The sequence below is a fragment of the Streptopelia decaocto genome (genome assembly GCF_964273445.1).
Source record: "Streptopelia decaocto genome assembly, chromosome: 2".
In the NCBI taxonomy this organism is placed as follows: domain Eukaryota; kingdom Metazoa; phylum Chordata; class Aves; order Columbiformes; family Columbidae; genus Streptopelia; species Streptopelia decaocto.
The window spans coordinates 53,370,392-53,382,815 of NC_138655.1; the positions used below are offsets into that span (position 1 = coordinate 53,370,392).

Here is a 12,424-nt window from a genome sequence, read left to right on the forward strand (position 1 = left end):
CCCCCTTGCGTTAACTTTTGAGGTAGCTGCCTTACCCCCACACATCTAAAAGTTCATGTCCCTTCATGAAGATTGCATCACATAAAAAAACGCATCACAAAAACATAATAGAACAGTGTCCTGACAACAGCACGGTTGGGTGATCACTGGAAATGATACAGCTGTGTACCTAACTTTGAAGATGATGTATTATAGGTAAAAATAATCCAAAATGTGCACAAATCAGTGATATGTTGCAACTCACACTGCCATGTGGGGGATGGGTGAAGACTTGATTGAAACGAGGGTCTAGCCGACTCACTATGTATTTGAGTAGCATAGAAAGCAGAGGATCCTTGCTGGAAAAAAATGCGAGCCTAGAACTTGAGCTCATATATTCAAGTTTGCCGGCTCAAACCCTTAATTGCAGTGTTATCTAGATTCTTGTTTTTACCGTTTTATTTGTAACCCACTGGGAATAAGTATGCATTAAAGTTGGCCACGCTTTCACTTGAAATAAAAAGAAAGCTTTAATTGAAAGTGATAGCCAACAAAAATACTTCCACCACTACAAGTCGAATTTAGAAAGAACTGGTTTAAAACCAACAAACACATCCTCGCAGTGTCTTGGATGCCAGGAGCCCAAGCCCCAAAGAGAAAAAGATCATCAAGTAGCTGTATTTCATACGTGACATAGAGATAAATGCCAGAAGTCACAGACTGCTAATAACCAAAAGTAAATGTTATTTTAACGTGATTTTACTTCCATCACTCACTACCTACTCCTGCCAGTTCATGACGTCATTCTTCACTCACAGGAATAAAAGCTGCGACCCTGCTTTGAGCGGGACTGGCGATGCCCAGCGCTCCCTGACCCCCTCCCGCCCTCCCCAGCCGCCCCGAAACGCTCCGGAGGGGCGAGGGGTGCCTGGAGCTGAGGGCTGGGCAAGGCGCTCCAGTTGTATTAGCAAGCACACGAATGAGAATCAATTTATTTACAGCACGGTGCCGCTCGTCGCCAGCCCGCAGAAACCCATTTACATCTTAATTTCCTTTTAGTATCATCAGCCTTTCGCTGTGAGGGCAGGGCTCCCAGGCTTTTCGCGGCGGATTGAGTTGTGGCCTCGAACTAGTTCTTCCGACAGACTCCAGCTTGCCTGTAAAAAACAAAACGATTATGAAAAGCCAGCGCTTTCCCTCTCTCTTGTATTTATCCTTCCCCGTCCCGGTGCCGCGGAGCAGCGCCAGGGCGGCGGGGCGGGGGCGCAGGGAGAGCCGGGCGGCTGCCCCGGGGCAGGGCTGCTGGAGGCGGCGGCAGCCGCTCCCGCTGGGCCCCGTTACGGGGGCACAGGTAGCCAAGGCGGCCCCAACTTCCCGCGCCTGCGGCTCTCGCCGGGACCGGCCCGCGACAAAGTTACCGAGCCGCTTGGTTGAGATTTTTCTGTTATCTTGGTTTCCCCTTCTCTCCCCCGCTGTCCGGGAACTTTCGACATCGTCCTGCCAGGCACGCAGCCACGTCCTCTGCAAACAAAACCGCTGTCGGGTCAGAGGCGGGACAGGGAGGCGGGAGGCAGACTCCAGCGCTCCGGCTCCGCAGGCGCGGCCGTACGCGGAGCGCTGTGCGCGCCCCGCCGCTGCCGGCCCGCGCCGCCTCGCCCTCTAGCGGGGGAGAGCGGCGGCGCCGGCGGCTGGGCGTGACTTTCCGCGCTCCCTTTAGCCTGCCTGCCTGCCGGGGGGGACCGCGAGTCAGTCAGGGAGCCGAGCTAAACCGGGACTAACGGCGGCGCCGGGCGAAGAGAATCCGGGATTAAGGGTGTCCCGTCCCCACCCCCGAGTACCGGGGGAGGCGGAAGGCGTGGGGCGTCCGAGCGGGGAGGCGGTGCGGACCCTGGGGCGAGGGCAGCGGTGCGGCCGGAGGAAGGCAGGCAGCCAGCCCCCGGACACTTCGCACCCCTCTTTCCTTGCCTCTAGAAGCGAAGAGAAGGCGAGGACGGGAAAACAGCCCGCGGGGCACCAAGTGGGGGAGTCCGGCTCCCCCCTCCCTGCCTGCCCCACTGACTGGAGGGGGGCGAGAGGGGCGCCTCCTACTTTGGCAAACACTTTGGCACTTTGCTGGATCCGGAGCAGGAAGGGGTGGAAATATGGGGAAAGTTGGAACTTGCCTGGTTACTTTGGCCGGACTTTTGCTGGCGGCGGGAGCACAGACGTTCACAGGTAAGGAGTCGCCTCGCCTGCCCCGGGGTCGGGCAGCCCTCCCGCGGGCGGGGGCGGCGGAGGGGAAGGGCTGCAATTTCGGAGTCGGTTGGGTTTTGGTTTAGATTTTTTTTTTTTTTTTTTTCTCTCCCCGTCCCTCTGGCGGGGCTGACACTTGGGAGCCGGTGCGTACATGGTGTGTGGGGGGGGGAAAGTGTCCGACGGAGGCGGCGGCGGTGCCGGGATGCCCTTAGGTTTTCGCCTCTGTGCCCCGACGGGCGCTGAGGCGAAGGGCGAGAGGCTGGCGGGGCTCGGGCAGCCGGAGGGCAGGGCTGGACGGACGGGCGGGCGTGACTCGGCTTCCCTCCGGCGTTTCTCCGCCGGCGACTTCCCGAAAGTTTCCCTCTGCCCCGGCGCGGGAGGCGGAGGGGCGAGGTGAGCCGCCCCCGGGGCCCCGGGGACGGAGCTGGCGACGGGGGAAGGAGAACTTGCGGTGCCCCTCGGAGGGTCCCCCGCCGCCCTGTCCGCCGGTTCCTTCTCGCTCGCCCCCGGAGCTCCCCGCGTTTCGCGCTGCCCGTAGGTGCGGCTGTGAGATGCTGGCAGAGCCGGAGGTAAAGCCTTGGCCCCTCGTTTTCTGCAGCCCCCCCAAAATCCTCACCTGGGAGGGCAGGGCAGAGGCTGCCTGCGTCTGCGGGGTGTCAGGGTTCTCGTCCCGTGAAGAAGTGCTCCATCAGCGGCGTTTCTCTGTTCCCTGAAGTCCTAGAGCTGCGTATGGTTATCTTGGTCTCCAGTCCTCTGCCTGCACCCCTGTCCTATTTATATGTTGAAGAAACCCATAATTTTAGACAGAAATTTGGGTTGTGAAATAGTTCTGCGTGCTTCACTGTGAAGAGTAACTTCACATTTTTTTTTGTTTGTTTTGTTCCTAACATGAAGTTAGTGCAACTGAAAGGCACGTTAAATTGAAGACATCTGGTCTTCAGTTCATGCGAAGTGTGTTTTGATCTGGTGGGAAGCAATAGTTTTGACTTTCCTTGTTGCTCAGGCTGAAGAATACTTTATATTGTGTATGTTACACGTTACTTCTATGCAGCACTGTAGCTAAAGGAAGTTTTATGGATAGGAATTGGTGGTCTGTTTTTAAACTTTTTTAAAATGAAAAAATTCTGGTTTTACATTAGGTTTCAGGGACTTTTTGTATATGCAGCTGCGTTTCCCCTAATTTCTCGCCAGCATTTTTATTGCAGATGAGACAGAAGATCCCTGAGCAGAAAAATGTTTTGTACTGAGGTGATATATAACAATGATGAAATCTTTTCCATACAGTCATGTTAGGATGAAGCTATGCTCTGTAGTGAATTATGGAGCTGAACTCATGTATATTAGTCCTATAACTCATTAATATTGGAAGTCTAGTGTCCAGACTTCAGTGAGAGCTCTCGCTTTGTTAAGATAAATCCACAACTCATTGCTGACCTGGGCGAACTGTCTTACTTCTTGCCTAAAGTTAAGCTGGGGCAATTCTTATTCTCCTGGATGTTTAAATGATGTGTGTGTGCGAGATGCTGATGCTCTTATTAGGGACAACACTTGAGTGCCATTCATGTTGCCGAAGAACAATCCTACATTAGTGTTAAATTTCTATCTGTTGTATTCATTTCCATTGCTGCACGCTGTGGAAAGAGCTGCAATATAAAACACAAACAGTTCAGAAATGACCTGTGCAGACTGTTATTCAAAAGGTGTGATTCCAACCCTTCCCAAGTCCAGAATAACAGAGGCTGAAATTTACACACTTCAGTGAAATTGCGAAGAATGTCACGGGATGCAGAATCTGTCCGGCTTTCATCCTGTGTATGCATATGTGCATGTATGTTAAATATTGATTGTAAAGATTATTTGTGAAGATGTGCGTACAGACTTTTTTTAATATTGATTCTGGGCACTCGGAACAAAATGATGAAATTTCCGTTTTTGTACTTCACCATTTGAAGTGCGTGCCTAGGAGTCATTTTTGCTTGAGGGAAAAAATTGCTGTTGCTTTTGTTAAAAGCTTGATGCATCCGTTTCACAGAAGTTAGCTTACAGAAAAATCTGTCCTTGAGTTGGATAGTTCTTTTGTAATAGCTGTTCCTTGTTGCAGATGGAAGTTCTATGACTAACTAACCTATAAAAAGTTTAAAAACAAACAAAGGAGAAAGAAACAAAACCAACTCCACACATGTTCTGAGCAAAGAATAGCAGTGGGTGAGTTAGGTAATCTTTGGCATTTATAGTTCCATTTTTATTTTTACCCTTTTCTAAAATGACTGATTTATTTTACAGACATTGGTTCTAACATTACGATCAGCTATTGTTTTATTTGAGTGTCTTATTTAGAAAATAATCTTACTGAAAGATCAGATCTTGGCTTTTTAAGGCCTGGAAGCTTTCAAGTAATCTTTTGAAAGCAGCTTAACAGTTAATAACAATGAGATATTTCTCTGAGTCCTTAACTACAGAATCTAAAATTCAGGATTCAGCAGTTCAAGAAGCAAATGGTTTCCAGAATTTGAATTTAAGAGATCTTACTAAAAACATTGTCTTAAACGGACGATGCTGCTTAAGTGTTTTTTGGTTTTGTTTTAAGTATCTGGGATCTTTCTGCAAGAGTAGTTTTTTTGTTTATTTTAATTTGTTTTAGTTTCTTTATGAGAAAGTAGCACACCTAATTAAGCTGTTTTTTGTTTATAATTTTAACATAAATGTTATTAAGTGGGCACGTGCAAACACTGGATGCTGCCATTACAGAAGTTCCTGAAATGAGGTGTTCCTGCCCTACGAAATGCCACCTGACTCCACAGCGTTCCTTCTTCCATCTCCATGGTAGATCATTCAGGCTAGGGAAAGCAATGCGCTCCTGTAAGGGATTTAGGTCAAACATAGAAATGTGGAGAGTTAGAAAGGGCATTTTAAGTTTTAGTTTTTCTCTGAGAAGGGATGAAACCTATTGCGGTGAAAGAGATGTGTGTGGATGGACAGACTGACTAAAAGTGCTTGTAGGAAGCCATTCATAGGGAGCTTTGCACCCGGACTAGTGGCAATTATGAGAATAACAGGAGGAAAAGTGCTGTACAAAAATTGAAAATTACTCTTCTAGTGACTAGTAAAGGTTTTATACAGAGAATACTAGTCCTCAAGCTACTTCATAGACTAAAAATACAAAAACTTGAGTTCTGAATAGATGTTGTGCCTTGTATTCATCTATTTCATTTTTGGATGTAGGCACGGTAAAAACAGGAATTGCATTTTCCAAAAACAGATGTAAGGAAGAAGTTTGACATGCTGAAGTTGAAACTTACTGTGATGATGTTGACGTTTGGCGACTGCAAAGAGGGAAGATGAAAGAAAGAATATAGGTTAAGTCTTCATAGGTCCTATCAAAGCTGAAATGAAGCTCCTGGCGATCGGAGCAATGTATAGAAAATAAAAAGTTTCTGGTATAATTAACTGTGTTAAAGAGATTTCTCAGAGTATTCAGAATCTTTGTTTGGAAGCCTTTAATAGCTGTTCTGATCATTTTACCAGCAAGGAGCTCCAAGTGTGGTTATATCTCATTTTAACATATTCTGCTTTTGCACGCATTGCTCATCCCACCTGCTTTCCCTCCTCTCCTCCCACCCATAAAGTCCATATTCCTGTACATATACCAGTGAAAATGCAGCTGTATTAGTGGCCAACACAGCTGTCAGCTTATCAACAAAACTATTCCAGTTAAAGTTCATAGCATGGACTAGGCCTTGTTAAAGAGTGAGAGCTGTGAGGGAATATTCTCAAACCAAAATTCTTGCTGTCGCGTGAACAGGTGAATGACTTGTGTTTTATGCCTGAGAGTATTAATATTTAGAATAGTCCAGGAAAATAATGGAAGCATGTTGAAGAATCAGCTTCTAGGTATGTATTTATTTTAAAAAAAAATTGTTAGTTAGATGCAATAAAGCTTGTGTTCCCCTGTAAACTGGCATGTACTTCAGAATGCTTCAGGTGAAATTGAGAGTCTGAGTTTTCGAAGTGGCACAGTTTGCCAAAAAAGAAACTGTGTGGATATGTGGGTTGAATTTTAAAATTTATTTTATTTAGCTATTCTGGCCTTGCTCTGGTGTGAAAAGTTAGTAATGAAACCTCATCAGAAATTAAAAATGAATCCTACAAAAATATTACAAGGGTGTATTAACACGGGGCGGGGGGGAGTGGGAAATATCCTGTGATGTTTACTTGGTCTCACGATTTAGCAGTCATCAGAATCCATGAGGAAAACAAATCACAGTGTCCTGAAACAATATAGCGGCATGTAATTTATGAAAAAAATAATATATTTAGTGCTCATAGAAGTTGCTAGATAGACAGATAGAGAGACAAATGCTCAGACAAATCACAAAACATGTTAGGATGGAGCAAGTAAGCTTTTAAACTCCACCTTGCTAATGTCATCTGGATCTGACCTGAAAAAATGTGGAGGATGTTTATTTTTGATGTGCGCTCGGTTGTACACACAGATGGCCAGCGGACATGTCAAACAGCCCAGTTGCAAGTGGCCAGGTCAGTTTTACACATCACTGCTGAGATGATCAGTTCAGTTTGCGTCGTCGGATCCAGCAAGGGGAAGATGAGAAGTGTGGACTTGATAGTCCAGCGATGTTGGGGGGTCAGGACCTGGGAACTGGTCCTGTGTTTCACATGTTGCAGCTTTATGCTAAAGGCAGAGCCTTTTTGGGAGGGTGTTTAAAGCTTGTTAGTATCACTGTCACACACGTATTTGTGGTCGCTACATCACTAGGTTTTAAAGGTGTTTCCACAGAAAATGACTGGCACTTTGGAGCCTTTCAGCTTACACGTACGGCACTTATGTAAAGAAATAGTTCTGAAAATTTTCCCAGGTACAAATTGTTTGTTGATTGATGTCTGAAGGCAGATGAATTATCTTACATTTGCTCAGTTTCTCTAGGAAAACCTGAGAGTGCTCTTAGTTTCATTTGATTGTTTCATTTGATTTTGCTGATAACTTCCAGATTCGTATTTCTGATTTGATATGTAATGTTATCAACATATTAAAAAGGATTTCAGGAAAACAAAACCAGTTTGTAGCATGTGGTCATATGTTTATAAAGAAAGAAAAAAAGGCAATAAATTTTACTGTCTCGCTTTATTCACCCCACGACGTTCACATACTTCTTGCAGATTTTTTGCAGCGTCTTCATGAGTTCTGCCTGCTGTGATCTGCTGCTGATCACTAGGTGTAGCTGCATCTCTAAATCCACTTCTCTCTAAACTGGGCTTTATTGAGAATGTAGGTGTGTTTGGAGCTGGGGAGGTGTGAAAATATATGATGGATTTTTGTGACCTAGAGAAATTAAATCTATTGGTGGCTTGTTTGCACCGGTTTGATTATAATACAAATGAACTTTTGATTACTTTGAAAAAGGCTGATTTCAGTATCAGTGTTAGTATTCAACAGAAGGATGAACGAATGCTCTAGTGCAATAAAAATACATAATAAAGTGCATGAAATTACAAAGAAGTTATTAATACTTTCCTACTGTTTTAAATGCAAGCGTAATTGCTATAGAGATCAGATAAGGCCATATCTTAACCATCTTGATTGATCCTTGTCTTAAATAAAAATGTAAGTGTATGTCTTAGAACCTATTAAGAAGCTTTCTATTCCATTCAAAATAAGTATTTTTAGAAATGATGTTACTGTCAGTGGAATTCTGCACTGATTTTGGAATAATGTGTTGTTTTGGTTTTTAAGCCATGTGACTTACATTAATGTTACGAGGAGGTACAGATGCTAAGTCTCCCATATATGCTTTAAAAATGAAGGAAAGATATTTTTGTGCCCAGATTTCTGAGAATAATAGCAGTAAAAGTAAAGGTGTATTTATGCCTCTAAAAAATATGCCCAGGAGCTGCAGGGAATGGGAAAATATCTCAGGCAGAAGCATCTGACTCCACAGTGACCCTTTGCCACATAAGGAGCAACAGTAGGAAATAAAGTAATGACCACGTTTGTTCGGACAAAACCAGGGCAGTATCAGCAGGGAAGAGTTCTGAAAACAGGTTAGAATGAGGGTGTTTGGGGGGAAAGGTGGGAAGGCGGGCATAACTAACATTTTCTGGAAGTGTAAGAGATGAACCTTGCTGGAAGAGATGTTCTAGAAAAAAAGCTAAAGTCCTAAAAGAGCTTAATTACATCTGGAAAAAATAAATGGGCTTATGATTACTCACATGTCCTTATTTTTGTCATCTTAGTTTTGAATATGTTTATCTTTAATAATATATTCAAGGCTCGAATGTGTCTTCTGACAGCTTTACATAGCAATAGTTGATTATCCTTACACATATGATTAAGTGTAATGACGTTAATTAGTTTTAATTTTTTTTCTGTGGAATGGTGTAAAACCAACATTTTGCTTGGTTATGAGTATGTTTTGGTCCTCCCCCTCACCCCAATCTGCCCTGATTTAGAGAGCAGTAATTTTTTGTTACAGTAAGGTTTTTTGAGGGGTAGATTGGCTGTTTTTTTTCCCCTCTTCTTTTTTGTGTGTTGGGTTTTTTTTGTTGTTGTTTCTTGGTTTGTTTGTTTTGTGTTTTTTTTTGTTTGTTTGTTTGTTTTAAATCTTCAGTGTTAAGCTGTTATAAATACCTTTTACACACTGTTTTGTTAATCATAAGAAATTATTTTGCTCTGGAATAAGTAACAGCTAATTACCTCTTTCATTACTTCAGCTCTTCATCTTCTAGTAGAATGAAATAGAGCATCACATGCTTATATTGGAGCAGGGTAGGTTTGTGTGGTAGGTTTTTTGTTTGTTTGTTTGTTTGTTTGTTTTTTAGGTTTATGGCACAGTTATTTTGGGGAAGTTTTCAGAAGGATCATGATTTATTGCCTTGAATCCTATTGCCTTTTCTATCCCTAACTCTAAAATCATATCTTCTTTAGACTTCTAATTTTTGCATCTAGCGTGCCAGATAAAATACTTGTGTTTGCAGCCCTTGTTTTAATTGTGTAGTGCAAAAAATGCAGGCTGATTAGATGGAAAAACTGTTTAGTTGTGCTGATGAGATTCTAACATAAGCTTGAGGAGGATATTATAGGAGTTCCTTTGCACCTTCAGGTGGATGGATAGTAGACCAATAATGACTTGAGATTTTCGTAATGAAGTTGTTCTTACAGGTAAATGAATAGAGGGCCTTTTCGCCTTTGGTTTTCTGGGTGAATATAGACTAGATGGAGTAATTTCCATCCATGACCTGTTCACTTTTATACTTGTATATATGCTTGTAATCTATACACTAGTTTGTATGTCTGTGTCTTAAGAAGTTGAGTTATTACCTCTCAGCAGACTTCAGCATTTTTTATGGTGTACTCATATCAGAGGTGGTTGCAGGGGAGGTGTACTTTTTTTTCCCCTCTCGATCTGTTCCCTCTAAGGTCAAACAGTTCCTTGTTTTGGGAACTGATGTTTAGTAATTCTACTATGGCTGATACAGTAATTTATGACCAAAAGGCGGTCATCTACATGCACATCTTGAAGTTTTGGTTATCAAGTCTACATAGTTTCTGAGGGTATGTAGAGAAAAAAAAATATTACCAGGTTATATCCCAAGCAGAGGCTGAGCTTTCCTCAAGGGTTTCCCATTGTCCTCTACATGCATAGAAACTCCCGTTCATCTCACTTCTGCTTTTTTCACGTTCGTGGCTTTTGACTGCTTTAGCAAACAGTTCAGCCAACAGTTGAAAACAAATACCAAAGTCAGTCTCCATCTCAGTGAACTGTGTGAGGCCCCAGATCAGATGTAACAACTCTGTAGTTCTTTGGTATAGTTGCTCTCTCTTCTCATGTGATTGGTATATTTGTTTTGTTTGGAAAAAAAAAACAAATCAAACCAAAACATTATTACCTATTCCTTCTTCCATCCTTCTATTAAATAAAATTGCTGTGAGAAGTCTGACGTTTCCCAACAACTCTATGGCCTGTTCAAAGTGTGCTCCCAGTCTTGGTAGAAAATTGCGAGGAAGTGTATTTGTTTCAGGGTTTGACACTGTTTGCAAGTCTGTATAGGAATATATATATAATTTGTTATAGTCACTGTGATGTTTTGATCAACCAGTATAATTCAGGATCAACAATGTTCTGATTATTACAATTTTTAGAAGTTATTACTACTTTGATAGTGTTAGATCTCTTTTACTTAACTGTTCTAAGACACATCATAATTTTAATAAGGAAATTATTTCTCAGTGGAACTTTCTGAACCTGGGGATTTTTCAGGTTCCGCGTTGGGATGACGTAGCCTGACATGAATCACACCACTGGCGCACAGCATGAAAAAGACAGATATATATTTTATCTCCTGTTGTGATCATCAGTGCTCTGTGATCAGAACTCCTGTGTAGGTGTGGGAGACCCAGATTTAGGTCTATGATCTGGCATTTGACTGTGGCATGGGTGAGGATCTTCATGATCAGGCTTTTCTGTTCTTTTCGTGGGCTTTTTTGTTTAGTTTTGACTAGTAGGATTTTTTTTTTCTTTTTTTTTTTTTTTTTTACATTTGAGAAATTCGCTAAATTTCCATTACAAAATAAAAGGGGAAAAAAAGGTGACAATTCAGAACATCCCAACATATTTAGAGAAAATCTACAGTAGTTACTTGTCACCAGCTGTAACTGCAGTTTTCTCTAGAAACTGCACAATGTGCTTAAATACTGTCACATGTTTAGGAGATAGAGACAATTGTGGACATTTCTAAGAGCCATGGGGTAGTTCTTCTGTTAATGACTGAGAAGTCCTATAGCCTTTCTTCCTTTAATGTTACCTTTTCTGAATTCTGCAGAGTTGACGAAGATTATTTTACAAAGCACTGCATTCAACGCTTTAATATGAGCACTTTACGTAACACATGACTAAAGCTGTTTTTAACTTCTGTAGAGACAGCTACTACTGGAGTAATTTCTCAGTTGCATGAGATAAATTGTTGTCCCAGTGATAATTTTAAGGCACTGTGCAGTTGATGCCCTCTTTACTGTATCTGAGAGCTGTCATCTTGATTCAGCTTTAGCTCAGGAGAAAACATATGCAGCTTTCTAAATATGAACGCAGCCTTTTGGGGTTAGGTCTGTGAGTGTCACGGGAAACCAACAAAACCAAAACACAATTAAAGTTAATATTTATTTAAAACCTTGGAGGTTGAAGATGGGAAATGGAAACCTGTATATTGCCCAACATTACTACCTTCTGTTTATAGTGACAGCAAAGCACATGGATTGAAGACCACATATAAAGTTCATGAGGTGTGTTTTATTTATTTTTACTTTAAGATTTGTTAGGATTGTATACATAAATTTAGGCTAGTAAGAGTGACTTAGCCTAGCATTTTCATTTGGGGAATTTGGAAAACACTGGAGTTTGACTGCTTAATTTATTTGAGTGTTTGAGACAACCACACACCCTTTAGAACAAATAGGCATTGAAATTGTGTAGGGCCCAGGAGCCCAAGACAAGTTAAAATATACTCTTGACAAATAAAGAGCTGGCCTCTGCAGCAGCAGACATGGATTGGGGTTTTCAAACGAGTCTTGCAGAAGCTTCAGAGCTGCATCTTTACATGTACAATTGCTTAACAAAAGGTCAGTTTGTCAACTAGAATCTGTTACGTCTTTGCATCCTGAATATTGGGGAGTTAAATGTTACCCCCATTAAAAACTTTACACAACCACAAAAAGGTGTGAACTTAAAAAAAACCCTCAAAGTGCTCTTCATGTTGTAGCCCAGTATCTAGCATAAGATTATCCATGCAGGCAGACGATGTGGAAATAATCCCTTAAGAATAATATTCCTCAGCTGCTTCTGTTTGGTTTTCAGCCACAGAGGAACATACTGCTGTGCTTGTGTGTTGATTCACTGGCAGACCCATTACTCAATGTGCACTTCAGCATCATTCACCTGCACCTTCCTATGTCATATGGTGGACTTGGGAGTCTTGAAGTGCAGATAGTAGTTCTGAGTTGGGAGTGAGGGTGAAGCCTGGGATATGTTCAGACTGAGAAGTTCAGATAAAGACTTGTCTGGACTTGGTCTAGTTGTATTGCCAAGGTTGCTTCAAGGGGAATTAAGGAACAAAAATTGTGCATGTGTTGTCTGCTACATTTGAAATTCTTTCTCTGATTTCTACAGAGAAACAGATACAGTCTTTGGAAGTCTAAATTCTT

At 42.4% G+C, this 12,424-nt stretch overlaps 1 protein-coding gene and 1 long non-coding RNA gene across 9 annotated transcripts in view; one reads left to right on the forward strand and one right to left on the reverse strand.

Annotated features, from left to right (window-relative positions):
* Window positions 1-490: 490 nt before the first annotated feature.
* LOC309436118 lies at window positions 491-2,952 on the reverse strand. The gene is made up of 3 exons (XR_014183278.1): window positions 2,831-2,952; window positions 1,398-2,263; window positions 491-1,136 (listed from the first exon to the last, which is right to left on the reverse strand). It is a non-coding gene; the product is annotated as an uncharacterized lncRNA (long non-coding RNA).
* Window positions 2,060-12,424, forward strand: part of PTPRM (protein tyrosine phosphatase receptor type M) — a 470,229-nt gene continuing 459,864 nt past the window's right edge. For all 8 annotated transcript variants that reach the window (XM_082045023.1, XM_082045024.1, XM_082045028.1 and 5 more), the window contains exon 1: window positions 2,060-2,193. In XM_082045023.1, the coding sequence (XP_081901149.1) occupies window positions 2,121-2,193 (73 nt within the window). In that variant the 5' untranslated portion in view covers window positions 2,060-2,120. The remainder of the gene's footprint in view (window positions 2,194-12,424) is intronic.